Here is a 26,948-nt window from a genome sequence, read left to right as displayed (position 1 = left end):
TAATTCGTTGAAGAATTGAGTTAGAATTTTGATGGGATTGCATTGAATCTGTATATTGCTTTTGACAAGATAGCCATTTTTAGTATATTGATCCTGCCAATCCATGAGCATATCAGGATTAGGAGTTCTCTGGTGGAATTTTTGGGGTCACTTACATATACTATCATATCATCTGCAAATGGTGATATTTTGACCTCTTCCTTTTCAATTTGTATAAGTGGCTATTATCCCAGAAAGTCAGAATACCGAAAATACAATTTGCAAAATACATGAAGCTCAAGAAGAAGGAAGACCAAAGTGTAGATACTTCGATCCTACTTAGCTGTGGGAACAAAATACCCATGGAAGGAGTTACAGAGACAAAGTTCAGAGTAGAGACTGAAGGAAGCACCATCCAGAGACTGCCCCACGTAGGGACCAATCTCATGAACAACAACCAAAAAGTAAAAAATAAAAACATAAAAAAAAACCATTTTCCCAGAAAATATCACATGGCACAACTGAGACTCCAATAAAACAATAATTTTTTGACTTCAGTCTTCTATCAGATAAAATATTTTATTTATATATAAAATTTATATATTTACATATATATAATAAGCTTCTTCCTCACTGACTTTGTCTAGGTATGTCAGTGTGTGTTGGAGTGTTCAGCTCCAGCAGCATCTAGAAGAAAAGCAAGAATTATCAATAGTATCACCAGGCACATCATTGGTGGCATTGTCAGGAGCAGCAGCAGCAGCAGTGTCATTATCATCAGGATCAATGTAATGAGAAACAGTGAGAAGGTGGAGGCTTGTTTATTAATTATATTCTCAGATGTTGCTTCCTTTGGAATGTTTGTTTCCAGGCTGATACTATCCTCACAAATCAGACTTCAGAAGAGCAGAGATAAATAGACACTAATGTTTAACAGGAAGATTTCTCTGCTTAGCCATTCAAAAAACACAAGGTTTTCAATGGGAGTGAAAAAAAATTTTCCTCATTCCAGGATGGGAGTCAACCAAGTACCATGGTAAGTTGTGTTGGTCTAAACTGGTTTTGTTAACTATGTGAAGTATTTTCATTAAGTTGGGAAAAGAAAACAATTTTTTCTGATTCTAGGTAATGCTTAAATAGCATGAAATGTATTAATCATGACTATTAGTACCAAAGAGATCTACTTTTCAATCTAAAATAAAAGTTCATCTATTTTAAGCAACCACTGTGGTCTACCTTACCCGGTTTATCATTTCTGTTGGAGGGAGGTCCTTGGCCATTTTCTTCATACCACGCTTGCCAAATTCGAATTCTCATCCATGCCATCGTTGATAACAAGAATGTAAGAAACCACATTGAGGGCATTACCAGCAGCAGTAGCTTATCTGGGTCCCAAGGAAAACCATGTTCCCAGACAGTGGATTCGCTATGGCTAGTGTGATCCACTGACTCTAAAGCGTCATAAAAAACTTCAGCTAGATCTTCATCTAGGTCAGGAACAGGACTGGGTTCCTCACCTGAAGAAAGAATAGCATACTTGTCTTATGCTCGAGACAATGTCAGAACATTCAGGTCAGTTCTTTCAATGGAATCTAGGGAATAGCAAGTGCAGGTACCAGGAGTAGGCTCTGGGTCACAATGGGGTGTGTCCCTTGCATGTTCCATGTAAAAATCTGAATCAGTTATGAAAACCAGCACAATGTCACTACCTGTTTCTGAGTCATATTTTTCATCAGATTCAGAACTGTTTACAGGACTTGGGGAAGGAATCTTCTCAACATGAGCAGGGGCACCACTATCAGGAGCAGGTTGTAAAGGAGTTGGTTCTATGTCAGCAGGAGCCCTGGTGTCATCAGCACAGGTGGAATGAGTTGGCTCACTGACTGCAGGGTCCCCACTGTCAGGAGCACACTGGGAAAGAGTTGGCTCAACATCAGCAGGAGCCCCATTGACAGCAGCACAGGTGGAAGAATTTGGTTCAGCATCAGCAGGAGCCCTGCTGTCAGCAGCACTTGTGGATTGAGTTGGCTCAATGTCATCAGGAGCCTCAAGCACATGAATGCTATGCTTCCTAGGAATGTGAAGGAAGATAGGTGGTTCATTTCCTCGCACCTATAAGGAAAATTGGCAATGTTACTTTTGATTTAAAGTTTCACTCGTTTTATTCATTTTATCACCTGTCTGCTAATCAGAATCTCAATTTATAGTCCCCAAAATGTTTCTGTATCCAGACCCACTTCATCACTAAGGACACTCTCTGATATTCAGAAACTTCTGCTTCATTTCTGCATGATGAGTAAAAGGCCCAGAGTATCTAGAAATCTTTAATGGGGACCTGCTTAGGGTTATGCTTTCCTTTCTTCTGCTCATTGCCACCTAACATCATCATTATGTGCAAAATGGAAAGATATAAAAAGAAAGGACAATATGTGTCCTCTCCTGTCTTTATGACCTGAATTTTAAATTCCAGCCAGATGAAGTGAATAGGACAGTGAGGTGCTTTGAGAACAAAATGAACCTCTCTCTTCTGCACTACACTAACCCTTCCCCAATGAATGATCTTCTACAGTTGTCCATTAGATACCTGGGATATCAGAACAGTGGAGCTGAATTGTGAATGCGTGAATAAAGTATTTCAATACCTACAGCAGAGGGAAATTGCTGAGTTCCATGTATGGATTCTATATAGGCCTTCTAAAATCTCACCTATTAACTCTATGTTGAAGTAACTTTTATGCACTAGGTGTAATTGTAATCTTTGATGCTTAATACCTCCATCTGAGTGATAACCTAGGCCTAGTCCTGGAAGCTTCTAGCCTCTGTGAAACTTAGCATAGGCCTATTCTGCAAAGTTCTCTTTCCTGTGTAGGTCAAGATGTGATCATTCTGCTGCTGCTTCAGTACCATGCCTGCTGCCTGAACCATGATGGTGATGTGTGCATCCAACTGGAACCATGAGCCCAACTTCAAACACACCCTTTCTTCTGGAAGTTGTCTTCTCATGGTCTTTTCTTACAGCCATAGAAAGTAACTAACATAACCATCATCTAGGTACAGACGGAGTGACTTCAAACATCGGAGGGATTCATTCCAAGCTGTGCAGGGGTTTTGCCCAGTGGACTTGGTCACAAAACAAGTGATCAAATTTCATAATGTGCCCTTCCGGTCCGGCCAGCACCTGGGTAGCTAGGGTGCAGAGTCGGCTGACATCTGCCAATTACCCACAACACCCACCACGGGATCTTAAGACCTCTGGTGAGTGGAACACAGCGTCTGCTCCAATCCAATCCTGCGGGACCTGAGACTGCATTAATTAGGGAAGCAGAAAACCCAGCCTGATCAGGGACACAAGCCCCTTCTGCTCCACACCAGCACAGGGGTACCTTGGGCGTGGAGTCTGCGGACACCCGTAAGGTATACACAGGACCCTCCACAGGATTTTAAGACCTCTGTGAGTGGATCACAACTTCTGCCAGGAAGCAGGTTTGAACACCAGATATTTGGGCACCTTCCCTGCAAGAGGAAAGCCTACCTGCAGAGAATACTCTGAGCACTGAAACTCAGGAGAGAGCTAGTCTCCCATGTCTGCTGATAGAGGCTAACATAAACACCTGAGGAACAAGATCTAACCAGAGACAACTACAACAACTAACTCCAGAGATTACCAGATGGCGAAAGGCAAGCATAAGAATCTTACTAACAGAAACCAAGACCACTGACCATCATCAGAACGCAACACTCCCACCCCACCCACTCCCGGGTACCTCAATACAGCCGAAAAACTAGACCCGGATTTAAAAGCATATCTCATGATGATGGTAGAGGATCAAGAAGGACTTTAATAACTCACTTAAAGAATTACAGGAGAATACTGCTAAACAGGTAGAAGACCTTAAAGAGGAAGCACAAAAATCCCTTAAAGTATTGCAAGAAAACACGACCAAACAGGTGATGGAATTGAATAAAACCATCCAAGACCTAAAAAGGGAAGTAGACACTATAAAGAAAACCCAAAGTGAGGCAACGCTGGAGATAGAAAACCTTGGAAAGAAATCTGGAACTATAGATGCAAGCATCAGCAACAGAATACAAGATATGGAAGAGAGAATCTCAGGTGCAGAAGATTCCATAGAGAACATCCGCACAACAATCAAAGAAAATACAAAATGCAAAAAGATCCTAACTCAAAACATCCAGGAAATCTAGGATACAATGAGAAGACCAAACCTACCGATAATAGGAATAGATGAGAATGAAGATTTTCTACTTAAAGGGCCAGCAAATATCTTCAACAAAATTATAGAAGAAAACTTCCCAAACCTAAAGAAAGAGATGCCCATGAACATACAAGAAGCCTACAGAACTCCAAATAGACTGGACCAGAAAAGAAATTCCTCCTGACACATTAGAACAACAAATGCACTAAATAAAGATAGAATAGTAAAAGCAGTAAGGGAAAAAGGTCAAGTAACATATAAAGGCAGGCCTATCAGAATTACACCAGGCTTTTCACCAGAGACTATGAAAGCCAGAAGATCCTGGACAGATGTTATACAAACACTAAGAAAACACAAATGCCAGCCCAGGTTACTATACCCAGCCAAACTCTCAATTACCATAGATGGAGAAACCAAAGTTTTCCACGACAAACCAAACTCACACATTATCTTTCCACGAATCCAGCCCTTTAAAGGATAATAATAGAAAAAAACCAATACAAGGACGGAAATCACGCCCTAGAAAAAGCAAGAAAGTAATCCCTCAACAAACCAAAAAGAAGATAGCCACAAAAACAGAATGCCAACTTTAAAAACAAAAATAATAGGAAGCAACAATTACTTTTCCTTAATATCTCTTAATATCAATGGACTCAATTCCCCAATAAAAAGACATAGACTAACAGAGTGACTACACAAACAGGACCCAACATTCTGCTGCTTACAGGAAACCCATCTCAGGGAAAAAGACAGACACTACCTCAGAGTGAAAGGCTGGAAAACAAATTTCCAAGCAAATGGTCTGAAGAAACAAGGTGGAGTAGCCATTCTAATATCTAATAAAATCGACTTCTAACCCAAAGTTATCAAAAAAGACAAGGAGGGACACTTCATACTCATTAAAGGTAAAATCCTCCAAGAGGAACTCTCAATTCTGAATAACAATGCTCCAAATGCAAGGGCAGCCACATTCATTAAAGAAACTTTAGTAAAGCTCAAAGCATATATTGAACCTCACACAATAATAGTGGGAGACTTCAACACACCACTTTCACCAATGGACAGATCATGGAAGCAGAGACTAAACAGGGACACAGTGAAACTAACAGAAGTGATGAAACAAATGGACTTAACACATATCTACAGAACAATTTATCCTAAAACAAAAGGATATACATTCTTCTCAGCACCTCATGGCACCTTCTCCAAAATTGACCATATAATTGGTCACAAAACAGGCCTCAACAGATATAAAAATATTGAAATCGTTCCATGCATCCTATCAGACCACCATGGACTAAGGTTGATCTTCAATAACAAAATAAATAATAGAAATCCAACACACATGTGGAAAATGAACAACACTCTTCTCAATGATACCTTGATCAAGGAAGGAATAAAGAAAGAAATTAAAGACTTTTTAGAGTTTAATGAAAATGAAGCCACAACATACCCAAACTTATGGGACACTATGAAAGCATTTCTAAGAGGGAAACTCATAGCTCTGAGTGCCTCCAAAAAGAAACTAGAGAGAGCACACACTAGCAGCTTGACAACATACCTAAAAGCTCTAGAAAAAAGGGAAGCAAATTCACCCAAGAGGAATAGAGGGCAGGAAATTATCAAACTCAGGGGCAAAATCAACCAAGTGGAAACAAGAAGAACTATTCAAAGAATCAACCAAACGAGGAGCTGGTTCTTTGAGAAAATCAACAAGATAGATAAACCCTTAGCCAGACTCACTAGAGGACACAGGGACAGCATCCTAATTAACAAAATCAGAAATGAAAAGGGAGACATAACAACAAACACTGAAGAAATCCAAAACACCATCAGATCCTTCTACAAAAGACTATACTCAACAAAACTGGAAAATCTGGATGAAATGGACAAATTTCTAGACAGATACCAGGTACCAAAGTTAAACCAGGATCAAGTTAACGATCTAAACAGTCCCATATCCCCTAAAGAAATAGAAACAGTCATTAATGGTCTCCCAACCAAAAAAAGCCCAGGACCAGATGGGTTTAGTGCAGAGTTCTATCAGACCTTCAAAGAAGATCTAATTCCAGTTCTGCACAAACTATTCTACAAAATAGAAGTAGAAGGTACTCTACCCAACTCATTCTATGAAGCCACAATTACTCTGATACCTAAACCACAGAAAAATCCAACAACAATAGAGAACTTCAGACCAATTTCCCTTATGAATATCGATGCAAAAATACTCAATAAAATTCTCACTAACCGAATCCAAGAACACATCAAAACAATTATCCATCCTGACCAAGTAGGTTTTATTCCAGGGATGCAGGGATGGTTTAATATACGGAAATCCATCAACGTAATCCATTATATAAACAAACTCAAAGACAAAACCCACATGATCATCTCGTTAGATGTGGAGAAAACATTTGACAAAATCCAGCACCCATTCATGATAAAAGTCTTGGAAAGATCAGGAATTTAAGGCCCATACCTAAACATGATAAAAGCAACCTACAGCAAACCAAGAGCCAACATCAAAGTAAATGGTGAGAAGCTGGAACCAATCCCACTAAAATCAGGGACTAGACAAGGCTGCCCACTTTCTCCCTACCTAAGTCCTAGCCAGAGCAATTCGACAACAAAAGGAGATCAAGGGGATACAAATTGGAAAAGAAGAAGTCAAAATATCACTTTTTGCAGATGATATGATAGTATATATAAGTGACCCTAAAAATTCCACCAGAGAACTACTAAACCTGATAAACAGCTTCAGTGAAGTAGCTGGATATAAAATTAACTCAAACAAGTCAATGGCCTTTCTGTACACAAAGGATAAACAAGCTGAGAAGGAAATTAGGGAAACAACACCCTTCTCAATAGTCACAAACAATATAAAATACCTTGGCGTGACTCTAACTATGGAAGTGAAAGATCTGTATGACAAGAACTTCAAGTCTCTGAAGAAAGAAATTAAAGATGATCTCAGAAGATGGAAAGACCTTCCATGCTCATGGATTGGCAGGATCAACATTGTAACAATGGCTATCTTGCCAAAAGCAATCTACAGATTCAATGCAATCCCCATCAAAATTCCAACTCAATTCTTCAACGAATTAGAAAGGGCAATCTGCAAATTCATCTGGAACAACAAAAAACCTAGGATAGCAAAAACTCTTCTCAAGGATAAAAGAACCTCTGGTGGAATCACCATGCCTGACCTAAAGCTGTACTACAGAGAAATTGTGATAAAAACTGCCTGGTACTGGTATAGCAACAGACAGGTAGACCAATGGAATAGAATTGAAGACCCAGAAATGAACCCACACACCTATGGTCACTTGATCTTCGACAAGGGAGCTAAAACCATCCAGTGGAAAAAAGACAGCATTTTCAACAAATGGTGCTGGCACAACTGGAGGTTATCATGTAGAAGAATGCGAATTGATGCATTTCTATCTCCTTGTACTAAGGTCAAATCTAAGTGGATTAAGGAACTCCACATAAAACCAGAGACACTGAAACTTATAGAGGAGAAAGTAGGGAAAAGCCTCGAACATATGGGTACAGGGGAAGAATTCCTGAATACAACATCAAAGACTTGTGCAGTAAGATGGAGAATCGATAAATGGGACCTCATAAAGTTGCAAAGCTTCTGCAAGGCAAAAGACACCATCAATAAGACAAAAAGACCACCAACAGATTGGGAAAGGATCTTTACCTATCCTAAATCAGATAGGGGACTAATATCCAATATATATAAAGAACTCAAGAAGGTGGACTCCAGAAAATCAAATAACCCCATTAAAAATGGGGCTCAGAACTGAACAAAGAATTCTCACCTAAGGAATACCGAATGGAAGAGAAGTACCTGAAAAAATGTTCAACATCCTTAATCAAAAGGGTAATGCAAATCAAAACAACCCTGAGTTTCCACCTCACACCAGTCAGAATGGCTAAGATCAAAAATTCAGGTGACAGCAGATGCTGGCGAGGATATGGAGAAAAAGGAACACTCCTTCATTGTTGGTGGGATTGCAAGCTTGTACAACCACTCTGTAAATCAGTTTGGCAGTTCCTCAGAAAATTGGACATAATACTACCAGAGGATCCAGCAATACCTCTCCTGGGCATATATCCAGAAGATGTTCCAACCGGTAAGAAGGACACATGCTCCACTATGTTCATAGCAGCCTTATTTATATTAGCCAGAAGCTGGAAAGAACCCAGATGCCCCTCAAGAGAGGAATAGATACAGAAAATGTGGTACATTTACACAATGGAGTACTACTCAGCTATTAAAAGAAATGAATTTATGAAATTCCTAGGCAAATGGATGGACCTGGAGGGCATCATCCTGAGTGAGGTAACACAATCACAAAAGAACTCACACAATATGTACTCACTGATAAGTGGATATTAGCCCAAAACTTATGATACCCAAGATATAAGATATAATTTGCTAAATGCATGAAACTCAAGAAGAATGAAGACCAAAGTGTGGACACTGTGCCCCTTCTTAGAATTGGGAACAAAACACCCATGGAAGGAGTTACAGAGACAAAGTTTGGAGCTGGGACTAAAGGATGGACCATCTAGAGCCTGCCATATCCAGAGATCCATCCCATAATCAACCTCCAAACGCTGACACCATTGCATACACTAGCAAGATTTTGCTGAAAGGACCCAGAGATAGCTGTCTCTTGTGAGACTATGCCAGGGCCTAGCAAACACAAAAGTGGATGCTCACAGTCAGCTATTGAATGGATCACAGGGCCCCCAATGAAGGAGCTAGAGAAAGTACCCAAGGAGCTAAAGGGAACTGCAACCCTATAGGTGGAACAACATTATGAACTAACCAGTACCCCAGAGCTCTTAACTCTAGCTACATATGTATCAAAAGGTGGCCTAGGAGGTCATCACTGGAAAGAGAGGCCCATAGGACTTGCAAAGTTTATATGCCACAGTACAGGGGAATGCCAGGGCCAAGGTTTGGGAGTGGGTGGGTAGGGGAGTGGGGTGGGGAGAGTGTATTGGGGACTTTTTGGATAGCATTGGAAATGTAAATGAGGAAAATACCTAATAAAAAAATTAAAAAAAAATTGTCACAAATATTATAAAATACCTTGGCGTGACTCTAACTAAGGGAGTGAAAGATCTGTATGATAAGAACTTCAAGTCTCTGAAGAAAGAAATTAAAGAAGATCTCAGAAGATGGAAAGATCTCCAATGCTCATGGATTGGCAGGATCAACATTGTATAAATGGCTATCTTGCAAAAAGCAATCTCCAGATTCAATGAGATCTCCATCAAAATTCCAACTCATTTCTTCAACGAATTAGAAAGAACAATCTGCAAATTCATCTGGAATAACAAAACACCTAGTATAGCAAAAACTCTTCTCAAGGATAAAACAACCTCTGGTTCAATCACCATGCCTGACCTAAAGCTTTACTACAGAGCAGTTGTGATAAAAACGGCATGGTACTGGTATAACGACAGAAAAGTAGACCAATGGAATAGAAATGAAGACCCAGAAATGAACCCACACACCTATGGTCACTTGATCTTCAACAAGGGATCTAAAACTATTCAGTGAAAAAAAGACAGCATTTTCAACAAGTGGTGCTGGCACAATTGGTGGTTATCTTGTAGAAGAATGCAAATTAATCCATTCCTATCTCCTTGTACTAAGGTCAAATCTAAGTGGATCAAGGAGCTCCACATAAAACCATAGAAACTGAAACTTATAGAGGAGAATGTGGGGAGAAGCCTCGAAGATATTGGCACAGGGGAAAAATTCCTGAATAGAACAGCAATGGCTTGTGGTGTAAGATCAAGATTTGACAAATGGGACCGCATGAAACTGCAAAGCTTCTGTAAAGCAAAAGACACCGTCAATAAGACAAAAAGGCCACTAACAGACTGGGAAAGGATCTTTACCTATCCTAAATCAGATAGAGGACTAATATCCAATATATATAAAGAACTCAAGAAGATGGACTCCAGAAAATCAAATAACCCCATTAAAAATTGGGGCTCAGAGCTAAACAAATAATTCTCACCTGAGGAATACCCAACGGCTGAGAAACACGTGAAACAATGTTCAGCATCCTTAATCATCAGGGAAATGCAAATCAAAACAACCCTGAGATTCCTTCTCACACCAGTCAGAACGGCTAAGATCAAAAATTCAGGTGACAGCAGATGCTGGCGAGGATGTGGAGAAAGAGGAACACTCCTCCACTGTTGGTGGGACTGCAAGCTTGTACAACCACTCTGGAAATCAGTCTGGCGGTTTCTCAGAAAATCAGACATGGTACTACCGGAGGATCCTGCAATACTTCTCCTGGGCATATATCCAGAAGATATTCCAACTAGTAAGAAAGAAACATGCTCCACTATGTTTATAGCAGCCTTATTTATAATAGCCAGAAGCTGGAAAGAACCCAGATGCCCCTCAACAGAGGAATGGATACAAAAAATGTGGTACATTTACACAATGGAGAACTACTCAGCTATTAGAAAGAATGAATTTATGAAATTCCTAGGCAAATGGTTGGTTCTGGAGGGCATTATCCTGAGTGAGGTAACCCAATCACAAAAGAACTTAAATGATATGTACTCACTGATAAGTGGATATTAGCCCAGAAACTTAGAATAGCCAAGATATAAGTTACAATTTGCAAAACACATGAGACTCAAGAAGAACGAAGACCAAAGTGTGGACACTTTGCTCCTTCATAGAATTGGGAACAAAACACCCATGGAAGGAGTTACAGAGACAGATTTTGGACCTGAGACAAAAGGATGGACCATCTAGCGACTGCCATATCCAGGGATCCATCCCATAATCAGCCTCCAAACGATGACACCATTGCATACACTAGCAAGATTGTGCCAATAGGACCCTGATATTGCAGTCTCTAGTGAGACTATGCCGGGGCCGAGCAAACACATAAGTGGAAGCTCACAGTCAGCTATTGGATGGATCACAGAGCCCCCAATGGAGGAGCTAGAGAAAATACCCAAGGAGCTAAAGGGATCTGCAACCCTATAGGTGGAACAACATTATGAACTAACCAGTACCCCGGAGCTCTTGACTCTAAGCTGCATATATATCAAAAGATGGCCTAGTCGGCCATCACTGGAAAGAGAGGACCATTGGATTTGCAAACTTTATACAGGGGAATGCCAGGGCCAAAAAGTGGGAGTGGGTGGGTAGGGGGCTGGGGGGACAGTATGGGGGACTTTTGGGATAGCATTGGAAATGTAAATGAGGAAAATACCTAATTTTTTAAAAATGAAAAAAAATTCTATAATGATAGCTTAGATAGGCTACCCAGAGCACTCACTGATTCAACCAGATACATTTAGGAAATATGAATGTTGAAAGTGGATTTGATGCGGCATGGCAAATAAGGTCTCCACATATTTGTTGCTCCTTACACCTCCATGAAATTTATAACTTAGCAGCCTGCTTTTGCCCTTCAGTACCAGGTTTCATGATACTTACATGAAAAAGTCACACTCCAAAACATATTCTGCATCATCAAACAATATAACACAGAGAAGATTCAACAAAATAAGTTAAGAAGCACTGTTGATCAAAGGGAAAGGATGAGGAAGCATGCAATCTATGTGTCTTCAAACTGTTCAAATGTTAGAATTTAGTTCACTGGATTCACTGAGAATCATGGACTTGAAAACAGCAAAGCATGTGGAATTTTCAGACATAGGCACGCTTTCATATACCACGTGTTACAGGGCTCATTATCCCCTTCCTCATTGTGTAAATATGCTTGAGCCAGTTATTAAAGAAGAATGAAAGGACCATATGATGCAAAATTAAATTTCCAGGACATCTGCCACATTCATGAAGATAACACTGAAGATAAATGAGAGGACCCTGAAGAGATTTCCCTGAATTGTTAGTCACACAACAGGTGTATATAAACAGCATTTATTTACCAGTATACTTAAATTCATGATTCAAAATAATCTTTATCTTAGGGGTTTGTATACATGTGTTTACATTACTCTGCCTGTGTTATGCTTGCCTGTGTATCTCTCCCCTCCCTCTCTCTCTCTCTCTCTCTCTCTCTCTCTCTCTCTCTCTCTCTGTCTCTCTCTCTTGTGAGTTTCTTTTTTCTTTTTTTTCTTTTGGTTTTTCGAGACAGGGTTTCTCTGTATAGCCCTGGCTGTCCTGAAACTCACTTTGTAGACCAGGCTGGCCTCGAACTCAGAAATCCGCCTGCCTCTGCCTCCTGAGTGCTGGGATTAAAGGTGTGCGCCACCACGCCCGGCTCTTGTGTGTTTCTGTGTGTGTGTGTGTGTGTGTAGACTGGAGGGAAATTTCAGGAGCTGGCTCTCTTCTTCCACAGAGTTAGAAAGGGGCTCTGACCATTTCTGCTGCTCTGTATGGTCTAATCTGTCTAGCTTGTGAGTTTCAGGGCTGTTCTACTCTCTTAGCCTCCAATCTGGATTTAGGGGTGCAGAGATTACAGACTTTTTCCTTTTTTCAGGATGAAATTCAGCTTATTAGGCTTCCAAGGCAAGTGCATGAATCCACTGAGTCATCTGGTTGGTATATTTTATGTATATATACATGCATGAGTCCATGTATGTGTGTATGTATTTATACATATGTATGAATATATGAATATGTATATATACATATACATGATGTACATATTCATGATATACATATTCATGAATATACATGTATATACATGAATATGTATGTATATATATTATGCATTTATATTCTAGTTTTAAAATAAAGGGGAGATAGATAGAGAGAGAGAGAGAGAGAGAGAGATGTTGGTTGTTACCCGTTTAGAATGCAAATGAAATGGAGAAAAGTATGAATTTCTCATTGACATGAGAACTTTTCCTTAGTCCAAGCTACTTAGCATCTTTGCAACATGCCTGTGTCGTTGTCATCCCTGTCTGGCTGTACTTCTTCATAAAGACCTACATTGGGTATTCTCTTAGCATGCAATAGAGAACTATTATTATCTACCTCAGGTCCATTTTTTTTAATTTTATACTTATTTCACTGCAATTGCCACATAGGCTTCTGGGAAGTCTTCTGTTAGTTTGATTTTATGCAAGTTTAGTATCAGAAAATAGCGTCTATCTTTATTTCAATCACATAATTTATTTTTTGAAGAATGGAAACTACCTTTGGCTAGGTTGTGCCTGGCATATATCAGTGCTTTCATGATATTGTGGATCTAATAATTGGTATATAAAAGAAGTTGCTTCATTTCATGCCAACAGTAACTAATCTGTGGTTACCATATCCTTCACCATTATTATTTACGTTCTATATCATCATAAAAAACTCTATTTAGGGGAAAGGTGTTTGTAGTAGGAATGTTAGTTTTGAAAACTCTAACGGCTTTTCACTGAACTAGAAGATGATTGCCAAGTGAATTTCTGTGTTCAAAAATTACCTGAGTTCTACCTTCTTGCTTAGTTCTCTCTAGAACAAAATTTACTCAGGTTCATCACATATTGTAGCTAAATTTAATTTGGAAACTAAGTTGAACCAGGCTAAAAAGGAGGAACATTTGAGTTTGGTTTCTGACAATATTAAGTTCACAGTTTCTAATGATTTCACTGGGTGTAATAATTACCTCTAATCTGCCCCTTTCTTTTTTTTTTTTTTTTTTTTTGGTTTTTCGAGACAGGGTTTCTCTGTGTAGCCCTGGCTGTCCTGGAACTCACTTTGTAGACCAGGCTGGCCTCGAACTCAGAAATCCGCCTGCCTCTGCCTCCCGAGTGCTGGGATTAAAGGCGTGCGCCACCACGCCCGGCTGCCCCTTTCTTAATGGTCAATTTAGAGGGTTTACATTAAGATAATTAGCTAGTTGTTAACACTAGGCAGTGGAGGAAGTGGTGTGAGTAAGATCTGCAAACAGACCCTTGTATTTGCTTTATAACTTCTCAATGGGGATTAATGGGGATTAAAACAGAAAAGAGGGCTTTTTTTTTTTTTTTTTTTTTTTTTTTTACTTGCTTCTGTAGTTGCTGTGACAAAATGTCTGATGGGAAAGTAAGTCAGTAACTTCCAGCAAGGCAATGGGGTGTCCCATTTTGTGGTAGTATTCTATTGCTTCTCACATGCTGGTAGACCAGGAAACAAATAACACAGAACTGGTACCACAATTAGTCATAACCATGAAAACCTACCACTGACAACCTTGTGCTCCCTTGGCCATATTCCCGAATGTTGAACCCTCTCTCAAAGAGTGGGCAAGTATTCAAACCCAGGAGAACACATCTCTCTCTGTCTGAAGCTCCCACGCACTGGGTAACAGGTGTGTAATGTTATCAACACACGCACACGCTTACAGGCATGCACTCACACTCACACACACACACACTTTTTATATACTCTGTGTGTGTTTGTGTGTGTGTGTGTGTTCATGCTAAAGCATTTTCAGTCAATGTGTAAATCAGGGTCAGCGAGATGGCTAAGTAGATAAAGGTACTTGTCAGCATGACAAACAGCTTGAACTTGATGCCTGAGACTGAAATAGTGGAAGGAGAAGACTGACTCCTATTAGTCATCATTTGATACCCACAATTCACCTTGCCTTCCCCTACTTCCCATATCAATTACGAACAGGGTGTCCTTGACCTGACAGAGACCATCCTGCTTGCTTTATGAGTTCATGAATTAAAGGGGTGCCCAGCTTACCGAGCCTCCTATTGTGCACACCCTGCCTATTAGTCCTTTGGACTTCAATAGGTAAAATGTGAAGGCTGAGGCCTGGGTCCAGGAAGTTAAAAAATATCCTAAGACTGAATACTTATTGCCCCTTATGACACTTCTAATCATTTTCATATCAAACATATTCACTCTAGGAGCTGGAAAAGGGGGCTGAGGAGTTTTTAACAAGTATTGCTCTTGCCTAGCACCTGGGTTTGATTTGTAATACATAAACGTTTGCTGACCGACTAGGCCATCAAAAGATGGCCTAGTCAGTCATCACTGGAAAGAGAGGCCCATTGGACACACAAACATTATAATGCCCCAGTACAGGGGAACGCCAGGGCCAAAAAAAATGGGAATGGGTGGGTAGGGAAGTGGGGGGGAGGGTATGGGGGACTTTCTGGATAGCATTGGAAATATAATTGAGGAAAATACGTAATAAAAAATATTAAAAATTAAAAAAAAATGTTTGCTGACAAAATTCTGGAACATCAAGTCCAGGGGATGGAATAACCTCTTCTGATGTCTGTGGGAAGCACACACACATGGGACACAGACAGAATACACATGCAAAGCATTCACACACTTAAAGTCAGTTGATCTAAGAAGAGAAACACAAATATGTTCGTTGCTTCCATGTTGACTGTACCTCCTTCCAGGAGCCTGTATTATTTACTTTCTGTCATTTTATGAATTCTCCTCACTGTGTTACAAACATGCTCATTTTTTTTTTGTTTCTTTCTTGTTGTTTCCATAGTCTAATTTCCTAACACTTACATTTTAACACAGTGGTTCTCAACCTATCTGCCATGATCAATTAGAGGAGTTGAATAGAACAGGCTCACACAAGTTGCCTAGAACCATCTGAAAACCCTGATAGGACATTACGACTGATAACATTATCAAACCTACAGTTATGGAGTAGCAACAAAAACAATTTTGTCGTTGGGAGTCACCACAACATGAGGAACTCTATTAAAGAAAGGGTCACAGCATTAGGGAGGTAGGGAAGCACTGCCTAATACAGGGCCTGGCAAGGAGTGAGGATATGAAGGAGATGAGGGGAATGTTCCAGGCTAGGTTTCTCTTCCCTGACACTACTTGCAGTACTCAAGGCACAGGCACACACAGCCAACATTTCCCTTCATAACAAGCAAACATGTTACTTATCAAATGAGGGGGAATTACCATTAGGGATGGAGGGGAAATTACCATTAGGGATGCTTTTTCTTCACAAGTGTTAGGTATTGGCTCTCCCGGAGAACAAACATAAACTCCAGAACTCCAAAAACCCACAAAACGCTTTTGCATCCTCTTCAGTGGTCTAAGTAAAGTTTTGCTAGATTCTTCCTGCAAAGCAAAGGTAGAGAGTTAACTTTTTGTTTGGTTCTGAAATTAACTCTTTTGTTTTTGGGTGCATGCTTTCAAATCAACTTTACTTCTTAGAAATCACAGGGTATTGACACATGAAAAATAAAAACCATAATTAAACATGAAAGGTCTGCTATTATGCTTATCTATTTTCAAATTGCTAGGATATCATCAAGATGTAAAAATATTTAGGCTAGACTAGATTAAGAGAAAATCATGAAATGAGACACGGGACATTGTTCTTCCGGTTGAGACTAAGCTTAATTCATTATGTGCCAATTTTTCTACATTTTATATAAGATGATCATTAATATTGATGAAACCTCTTTTGGCAGTCTTTCTCCTCCATTGCTGGGGGGCATAAAATGCACATTTTCCCATTTGTAAATAAATGCCAGTTAAATTGCCACTGCTGTCCTTACCATAGTACCTGTGGAACTGCTTTATAGAGACACATTGGACCACTGAGTCACATTCAAAAATCATTAAAATGTCACTTATCATTCACACAGCACCTCAGTCTAGGGCTACAGGTTATACAGAAACAAGTTTCCTAAACTCCAGCATCTCATAGTGATAAAGTAGCCTCATACTGAATATGGAAGTATCTAAATAAAACACTACAACAGTTTAAGGGTTTGAATATGGCACAAAGAATATACATGTATATTTCAAAAATAGAAAAAGAAGAACTTATATGGAAGTATATAGCAATTGACTCTCTGCTTCTAGAAAAGCTGGCTAACTGGGGAAGGACAGTTATTGTTTAACTAGATGAAGAACTTTCAACATACCCTTATAAGAATCAAATAGAAAATGCTCTAATCTCTTCATAAGGCAAATTTGATGAACATAATTGCTAAATATCCACAATTTCTTCTCAGTCTAAACACAGATGAAAGAGAGAAACCAAAGAGAGGCTCTCATATATGATCCTGAAATAGGAGCGTCTAAGGGTAGATAAAACTATGGGCATTCTGCTGAGGGTAAAGGCACTTTGGAGATTCCTGGATCATTGAAATATCTGGACTTACTAAATGGTATTCTGGCCTATTATCACAGTCACATTTTTAAATCAGTCTAATGTGTATTCATTTCTGCAAACATTACTATGTCAAACATCAAACATCTTCTATTATGTGAGAACTGCACTCAGTTTTCCATTCCCTATGTCTTTTGAGTCCATTCTCATATTGGGCCACTACAACCCATAAGGACTTACTGCTCACTTGCAATTGATAGAAAGTTCCACATCTACAATATGGTTTTCTCTGAATCACCTTTCCTTATAAAACTGGGATAGTTAGAGTACTGTTGAATTAAGACAATTCATAAGAAAGTCGATTTCACAGAGAAGCATTTTACCTTGATACGGGAAGTATACCTGACATCTTCCACTTTTGAACACCTAGAAACAAAAATGGTACAATTGTCAGGGAGCTGTTAGAATGCAAATATGCAACCTTCTTTCAACCTTAGATTGTGGCTGGATCTCTTGTTCATGGATGAAAACCCCAGGCTAACTATCCAGTAAACTTTAGGGGATTCTCTGTCACCACCTCCAGTCTCACCATAGGGCCCCAGCATACAGCAGCACATGAGACCATCAGACCTCATGTGGATTCTGGGCATCCAAACTCTCATTCTCACACATGCATAGCAAGCACTTTATCCATTGGATCTTCGACCTAGCTATGGATCCTTTTCAGCATTTCATGCTGCAGGAGAGATATCATCAGTAATTTCAACATGGTTTGCTCTATAAATAATTATTCAGCTTGTGATTATAGAAAAGTAAAGAGCTGAAATAGTATCACATAGAGGCAAAGACAGTGTCAGGTTCTGAATGTTATATTTTCTACAGATTAATATATTATAAAATGCACACCACATTCTTACCACAGTGATGCTCTTCTTGTGATTTTCTCACTAACTACAAAAGAGGGAGGCAAAATTTGTCATTAAACAATGGTAGCCAGTGCCGAGCCTAATATTTTTGTGACCCTATATGCTTTGACACCATTTATGAAAAGCCTTTAAGATGAATATTGATTTGTCAGAATAAATATATTAGAACTCTTCCTTTCCACATTCTTGTATTTTTAAAATATGAAGAGAAAATTTTATCAAAAGTTACTATCTATAATAAATTGTGCAAAATACCTACAATCCTGAGCCCTATCAGACAAAAAAAGTATCATCTTAGCCTGAAGTGTTATCCCACAGTGAATTGTGTTGCCATTGCTGCTTTCTGTCTCTGCCCTAGGGATGCTGGCCCAACTCTAAGTGAGCGTACTCATCTTGGACAGAAGTGAAGGGACTTCTCCAAGTATTGACTTGAACTTCCTTCACTGAGGGGGAACATCCATTCCTAGCACAGGGAAGCTCAGTCTATGACTATGCAACATAGCCAAATAAGGAGACCCAAAGCCCTTTGCAAAGGATTTCCAGCTGCAAGTGTGACAAAGCCCTAGAGAGATCAGTGTGCTACTCTACTCTAGATCTTCTGAGGAAGATGCTAAAGGCCCTCAGTGCTAGCACTGGTCCCTAGCTCATGTGCAATGCAAAGAAGCTCAACATCAACTTCCATTGCCTCCCATGGCAAGAGATGCCAGAAATCCCCTTAGTAGCTATGCAAACTGAAGTATTACTCCAGGGAGGGAAGCATGGAAGAAGACCGGCCTGAGTAGGGCCACAGGCCTCTTCCGGTCTGACCAGCACCGGGGTAGCTAGGGCACAGGGTCGGCTGACACCCGCCAGCTACCCACAACACCCGCCCGCCACAGGATCTTGAGACTTCTGGTGAGTGGAACACAGCTTCTGCTCCAGTCCAATTGCACGGGACCTGAGACTGCTTTGGTTGGGGAGGCAGAAGACCGGCCTGAGTAGGGCCACAAGCCTCTTCCGGCCTGACCAGCACCGGGGTAGCTAGGGCGCAGGGTCAGCTGACACCCGCCAGCTACCCATGACACCCGCCACAGGATCTTAAGACTTCTGGTGAGTGGAACACAGCGTCTGCTCCAATCTTTAAACAGTGACAACGATAACAACTAACCCCAGAGATTACCAGATGGCGAAAGGTAAACGTAATAATCTTACTAACAGAAACCAAGACCACTCACCATCATCAGAACCCAGCACTCCCACTTCGCCCAGTCCAGGGCACCCCAACACACCGGAGAAGCTAGACCCGGATCAAAAAGCATTACTCATGATGATGGTAGAGGACAACAAGAAGGACTTTAATAACACACTTAAAGAAATACAGGAGAACACTGCTAAACAGGTAGAAGACATTAAAGAGGAAGCACAAAAATCCCTTAAAGAATTGCAGGAGAACACTGCTAAAAAGGTAGAAGACATAAAAGAGGAAGCACAAAAATCCCTTAAAGAATTGCAGGAGAACACTGCTAAACAGGTAGAAGACATTAAAGAGGAAGCACAAAAATCCCTTAAAGAATTGCAGGAAAACCAGACCAAACAGGTGATGGAATTGAATAAAACCATCCAAGACCTAAAAAGGGAAGTAGAGACAATGAAGAAAACCCAAATTGAGGCAACGCTGGAGATAGAAACCCTAGGAAAGAAATCTGGAACCATAGATGCAAGCATCAGCAACAGAATACATGAGATGGACTAGAGAATCTCAGGTGCAGAAGACTCCATAGAGAACATCGGCACTACAATCAAAGAAAATACAAAATGCAAAAAGATCCTAACTCAAAACATCCAGGAAATCCAGGACAAAATGAGAAGACCAAACCTACAGATAATAGGAGTAGATGAGAATGAAGATTTTCAACTCAAAGGGCCAGCAAATATCTTCAACAAAATTATAGAAGAAAACTTCCCAAACCTAAAAAAAGAGATGCCCATGAACATACAAGAAGCTTACAGAACTCCAAATAGACTGGACCAGAAAAGAAATTCCTTCTGACACATAATAATCAGAACAACAAATGCACTAAATAAAGATAGAATACTAAAAGCAGTAAGGGAAAAAGGTCAAGTAACATATAAAGGCAGAGCTATTAGAATTACACCGGATTTTTCACCAGAGACTATGAAAGCCAGAAGGGCCTGGACAGATGTTATACAGAAACTAAGAGAACACAATTTCCAGCCCAGGCTACTATACCCAGCCAAACTCTCAATTACCATAGATGGAGAAACCAAAGTTTTCCACGACAAAACCAAATTCACATATTATCTTTCCACGAATCCAGCCCTTCAAAGGATAATAACAGAAAAAAAAAACCAATACAAGGACGGAAACCACGTCCTAGAAAAAGCAAGAAGGTAATCCCTCAACAAACCTAAAAGAAGACAGCCACAAGAACAGAACACCAACTTTAACAACAAAAATAAAAGGAAACAACTATTACTTCTCCCTAATATCTCTTAATATCAATGGACTCAACTCCCCAATAAAAAGACATAGACTAACAGACTGGCTATAGAAACAGGACCCAACATTTTGCTGCTTACAGGAAACTCATCTCAGAGAAAAAGATAGACACTACCTCAGAATGAAAGGCTGGAAAACAATTTTCCAAGCAAATGGTAGGAAGAAACAAGCTGGAGTAGCCATTATAATATCTGATAAGATTGACTTCCAACCCAAAGTCATCAAAAAAGACAAGGAAGGGCACTTCATTCTCATCAAAGGTAAAATCCTCCAAGAGGAACTATCAATTCTGAATATCTATGCTCCAAATACAAGGGCAGCCACATTCATTAAAGATACTTTAGTAAAGCTCAAACCACACATTGCACCTCACACAATGATAGTGGGAGACTTCAACACACCACTTTCACCAATGGACAGATCATGGAAGCAGAGACTAAACAGGGACACAGTGAAACTAACAGAGGTTATGAAACAAATGGATCTGACAGATATACACAGAACATTTTATCCTAAAACAAAAGGATATACCTTCTTCTCAGAACCTCACGGTACCTTCTCCAAAATTGACCACATAATTGGTCACAAAACAAGCCTCAATATATACAAAAATATTGAAATTGTCCCATGCATCCTATCAGATCACCATGGACTAAGACTGATCTTCAATAACAAAATAAATAATAGAAAGCCAACACACATGTGGAAACTAAACAACACTCTTCTCAATGATACCTTGGTCAAGGAAGGAATAAAGAAAGAAATTAAGGACTTTCTGGAGTTTAATGAAAATGAAGCCACAGCATACCCAAACTTATGGGACACATTGAAAGCATTTCTAAGAGGAAAACTCATAGCTCTGAGTGCCTCCAAAAAGAAACTAGAGAGAGCACACATTAGCAGCTTGACAACACACCTAAAAGCTCTAGAATGAAAGGAAGCAAATTCACCCAAGAGGAGTAGACAGCAAGAAATAATCAAACTCAGGGGTGAAATCAACCAAGTGGAAACAAGAAGAACAATTCAAAGAATCAACCAATCGAGGAGCTGGTTCTTTGAGAAAATCAACAAGATAGATAAACCCTTAGCCAGACTCACTAGAGGGCATAGGGAAAGTATTCTAATTAAGAAAATCAGAAATGAAAAGGGAGACATAACAACAGATCCTGAAGAAATCCAAAACACCATCAGATCCTTCTACAAAAGGCTATACTCAACAAAACTGGGGAACCTGGATGAAATGGACAAGTTTCTAGACAGATACCAGGTACCAAAGTTAAATCAAGATCAGGTTAATGATCTAAACAGTCCCATTTCCCCTAAAGAAATAGAAGCGGTCATTAATAGTCTCCCAACCAAAAAAAGCCCAGGACCAGATGGGTTTAGTGCAGAGTTCTATCAAACCTTCAAAGAAGATCTAATCCCAGTTCTTCACAAACTATTCCACAAAATAGAATCAGAAGGTACTCTACCCAACTCATTCTATGAAGCCACAATTACTCTGATACCTAAACCACATAAAGACCCAACAAAGATAGAGAACTTCAGACCAATTTCCCTTATGAATATTGATGCAAAAATCCTCAATAAATTTCTCGCTAACCGAATTCAAGAACACATCAAAACAATCATCCATCCTGACCAAGTAGGTTTCATCCAAGGGATGCAAGGATGGTTCAACATACGAAAATCCATCAATGTAATCCATTATATAAACAAACTCAAAGACAAAAACCACATGATCATCTCGTTAGATGTAGAGAAAACATTTGACAAAATCCAGCACCCATTCATGATAAAAGTCTTGGAAAGATCAGGAATTTAAGGCCCATACCTAAACATGATAAAAGCAACCTACAGCAAACCAAGAGCCAACATCAAAGTAAATGGTGAGAAGCTGGAACCAATCCCAATAAAATCAGGGACTAGACAAGGCTGCCCACTCTCTCCCTACCTATTCAACATTGTACTTGAAGTCCTAGCCAGAGCAATTAGACAAGAAAAGGAGATCAAGGGAATACAAATCGGAAAAGAAGAAGTCAAAATATCGCTTTTTGCAGATGATATGATAGTATACATAAGTGACCCTAAAAATTCCACCAGAGAACTCCTAAGCCTGATAAATAGCTTCGGTGAAGTAGCTGGATATAAAATTAACTCAAGCAAGTCAATGGCCTTTCTGTACACAAAGGATAAACAGGCAGAGAAGGAAATTAGGGAAACAACACCCTTCTCAATAGTCACAAACAATATAAAATACCTTGGCGTGACTCTAACTAAGGAAGTGAAAGATCTGTATGACAAGAACTTCAAGTCCCTGAAGAAAGAAATTAAAGAAGATCTCAGAAGATGGAAAAACCTCCCATGCTCATGGATTGGCAGGATCAACATTGTAACAATGGCTATCTTGCCAAAAGCAATCTACAGATTCAATGCAATCCCCATCAAAATTCCAACTCAATTCTTCAATGAATTAGAAAGGGCAATCTGCAAATTCATCTGGAACAACAAAAAACCTAGGATAGCAAAAACTCTTCTCAAGGATAAAAGAACCTCTGGTGGAATCACCATGCCTGACCTAAAGCTGTACTACAGAGAAATTGTGATAAAACTGCATGGTACTGGTATAATGACAGACAAGTAGACCAATGGAGCAGAATTGAAGAACCTGAGATCAACCCACATACCTATGGTCACTTGATCTTTGACAAGGGAGCAAAAACCATCCAGTGGAAAAAAGACAGCATTTTCAACAAATGGTGCTGGCACAACTGGAGGTTATCATGTAGAAGAATGCGAATTGATCCATTCCTATCTCCTTGTACTAAGGTCAAATATAAGTGGATTAAGGAACTCCACATAAAACCAGAGACACTGAAACTTATAGAGGAGAAAGTAGGGAAAAGCCTCGAAGATATGGGTACAGGGGAAAAATTCCTGAATAGAACAGCAAAGGCTTGTGCTGTAAGATCGAGACTCGATAAATGGGACCTCATAAAGTTGCAAAGCTTCTGCAAGGCAAAAGACACCGTCAATAAGACAAAAAGACCACCAACAGATTGGGAAAGGATCTTTACCTATCCTAAATCAGATAGGGGACTAATATCCAATATATATAAAGAACTCAAGAAGGTGGACTCCAGAAAATCAAATAACCCCGTTAAAAAATGGGGCTCAGAACTGAACAAAGAATTCTCACCTGAGGAATACCGAATGGCAGAGAAGCACCTGAAAAAATGTTCAACATCCTTAATCATCAGGGAAATGCAACTCAAAACAACCCTGAGATTCCACCTCACACCAGTCAGAATGGCTAAGATCAAAAATTCAGGTGACAGCAGATGCTGGCGGGGATGTAGAGAAAGAGGAACACTCCTTCATTGTTGGTGGGATGGCAAGCTGGTACAACCACTCTGGAAATCAGTTTGGCGGTTCCTCAGAAAATTGGACATAATACTACCAGAGGATCCAGCAATACCTCTCCTGGGCATATATCCAGAAGATGTTCCAACCGGTAAGGAGGACACATGCTCCACTATGTTCATAGCAGCCTTATTTATAATAGCCAGAACCTGGAAAGAACCCAGATGCCCCTCAAGAGAGGAATGGATACAGAAAATGTGGAACATTTACACAATGGAGTACTACTCAGCTATTAAAAGGAATGAATTTATGAAATTCCTAGGCAAATGGATGGATCTGGAGGGCATCATCCTGAGTGAGGTAACATATTCACAAAGGAACTCACACAATATGTACTCACTGATAAGTGGATATTAGCCCAAAAACTTAGGATACCCAAGATATAAGATACAATTTGTTAAACGCATGAAACTCAAGAAGAACGAAGACCAAAGTGTGGACACTGTGCCCCTTCTTGGAATTGGGAACAAAACACCCATGGAAAGAGTTACAGAGATAAAGTTTGGAGCTGTGAATAAAGGATGGATCATCTAAAAACTGCCATATCCAGGGATCCATCCCATAATCAGCTTCCAAACGCTGACACCATTGCATACACTAGCATGATTTTGCTGAAAGGACCCAGAGATAGCTGTCTCTTGTGAGACAATGCCGGGGCCTATCAAACACAGAAGTGGATGCTCACAGTCAGCTATTGGATGGATCACAGGGCCCCCAATCGAGGAGCTAGAGAAAGTACCCAAGGAGCTAAAGGGAACTGCAACCCCATAGGTGGAACATTATTATGAACTAACCAGTACCCCAGAGCTCTTGACTTTAGCTGCATTTGTATCAAAAGATGGCCTAGTCGGCCATCATTGGAAAGAGAGGCTCATTGGACTTGCCAACTTTATATGCCCCAGTACAGGGGAATGCCAGGGCCAAGGGGTGGGGGTGGGTGGGTGGGGGACTGGGGGGGAGTGTATTGGGGAATTTTTGGATAGCATTGGAAATGTAATTGAGGAAAATACCTAATAAAAAAAAAGAGCACAACTCCCCCATTGTTGGTGGGATTGCAAGCTAGTAAAACTACTCTGGAAATCAGTTTGGAAAAAAAAAAAAAGTGAAAGCAAACATTTCTGCAATTGACTTTTTAAAAACCTCAGAATAAATGAATGGACCGTGTGGAACTTTTACATTTTCTAGGAAGTAAACACTTCTGACTTTAAGTTCGAGATGTACAAAGAATCATAAATTAGGAACGCGACCAAACGAACTCTAAAAGCAGTAAGATCTGTAACACTAATTTTTCATATTTGAAGGTGCAGATAAAGAATATAGGATTTTGGAAACAAAAAAAAAAGAAAAATTAATTCAAGTCAATAAATCAAATAAGGAGCTTCATAAAAAAGCAACAATAACAGCAAGCCCACCATGTAGGCCCCTCCCTGACTGCAGGGCCTGAGAGCCAGGCCTGGCCATTGATAAGTCATTTACATAGTCCTCTCCCTTCTGCCTTTATCAATATTTGGTGGCAGGCTTCAGCATGCTTTTGGTGGCAAGTCCTTCTGGAGCCCCTTCTCATGTGACAGTGATGTAACAGAGGTCTCAGCAGGAGGTCACATCACAAGTCACCTCCTTCCTGAGGTCAAGATGGCCTGTGATTGGCTGTGCAGCTGAGGCTGGAGCCAGGGCATTATGTTGATGAGTCCTAATGATGTGGGAAGGTATCATGCAATTAGTAGCCTGTTAATGTCTAGGTGGGTTCCAGACAGAGGCAGGGCTGGGATCAGGCAGGAGCAGGCACATCTAAGGGGACTGCTTTGCAGGTGGATGTGGGTTTTACATGGGTCATCATCTCCAAGAGAAACCCATGGAGGCCATTTAATTAAGTCCAGCAGCTGCTCAGAAACCACAGTCACACCAGAGCAGTGCATGATGTCTCTTTACAGGTTACAAGGAGGAGGGCACTCGCCACTACAATAGCAGAGGTGGCTGCCTGCACCTTCGGAACACCAGCCTCTGTCAAGTTCATCACTATCTGCATCCATTAAACTGTGTCTTTGGCAGTGAGGCAGCTCTGTCTGGTGACATGGTCTGTTGGTAAATAAGGGTGTAGTGATAGGTTCTGGGGGCCAGGGATGAATATACAATGTCAGTTTCTGACCTCATCTCAGATAAATAGGAGGGAGTGACAAGGCAGGAGGGTCAATCTGCGGCTGCTTGGTGTCTCTGGTCTGGATTCCTAGTCCATAAATAACTCAGTGCCTTCAGGAGGCCAGACATGCTGGCTGCACCAGGAGCCTATGTAAAGGGTCACAGCTGACTGTGGAGCAGGCACTGTTGACTTGACAGTTCTTTCTCTGATATACAGATGTCCCCTGGCTTGGAGAGTCTTCTGGACATGGATTTATTATTCTATAGGAAAGAAGCCTGATATTCTGTTGACTCAGACCAAGGTACTTGTTTGGGGGCCAGAGACCTGAGCTTACTTCTCTGGATGTTGGCACCCAGACCTGGCTCACTCACATAGATGGGACCACCCCAAGACCTTCTTGGGACACAGGGAGACACTACAAGGGACTCCATTTTATGCTCATTAACCTGGACTGGCCAGAGCATTCACAGGGGGCTTGATCTATTCTCTCTACTTCTACCTATAGTAAGTTAAGCATGGTGGAGAGATCTGGGGTTTTCCTTATTCACTGGCAGCTGTGTGCTCCCCCGAATGGGCGGGTGGGGGAGAAGAGGGAGCCGGCAAAAAATCTTGGAGTTAGGTGCTTGCTGGTCCTGTGACACTATGTGTCACTTCATACTCTTGTGCTAGATGCTCCTATCTACATTTGTTTTCTTTTATTTT

At 40.3% G+C, this 26,948-nt stretch overlaps 1 protein-coding gene across 1 annotated transcript; it reads right to left on the bottom strand.

The window, feature by feature from the left end:
• Positions 1 to 631: 631 nt before the first annotated feature.
• Positions 632 to 17,895, bottom strand: LOC147002387 (uncharacterized). The gene is made up of 6 exons (XM_085843480.1): positions 17,891 to 17,895; positions 17,644 to 17,686; positions 16,120 to 16,257; positions 1,689 to 2,091; positions 1,221 to 1,496; positions 632 to 666 (listed from the first exon to the last, which is right to left on the bottom strand). The coding sequence occupies exons 1-6, from the start codon at positions 17,893 to 17,895 to the stop codon at positions 632 to 634; spliced, it is 900 nt and encodes a 299-aa protein (XP_085699606.1).
• Positions 17,896 to 26,948: the final 9,053 nt, after the last annotated feature.

The sequence above is a fragment of the Mus caroli genome, unplaced genomic scaffold (genome assembly GCF_978045245.1).
Source record: "Mus caroli unplaced genomic scaffold, Mus_caroli_1 scaffold_10, whole genome shotgun sequence".
Taxonomy (NCBI): Eukaryota; Metazoa; Chordata; class Mammalia; order Rodentia; family Muridae; genus Mus; species Mus caroli.
Note: the sequence above shows the minus strand (reverse complement) of the source record. Positions and strands in the feature narration are given on the sequence as shown.

What these genes read in the sequence shown, in the direction of transcription:
- LOC147002387 (XM_085843480.1), bottom strand. An exon ending in GGTATACTTCCCGTATCAAG is followed by an intron (nt 16,258 to 17,643) that starts GTAAAATGCTTC and finishes TTTGCTTTGCAG; the next exon opens with GAAGAATCTAGCAAAACTTT. An exon ending in CAACAGAAATGATAAACCGG is followed by an intron (nt 667 to 1,220) that starts GTAAGGTAGACC and finishes CTTTTCTTCTAG; the next exon opens with ATGCTGCTGGAGCTGAACAC.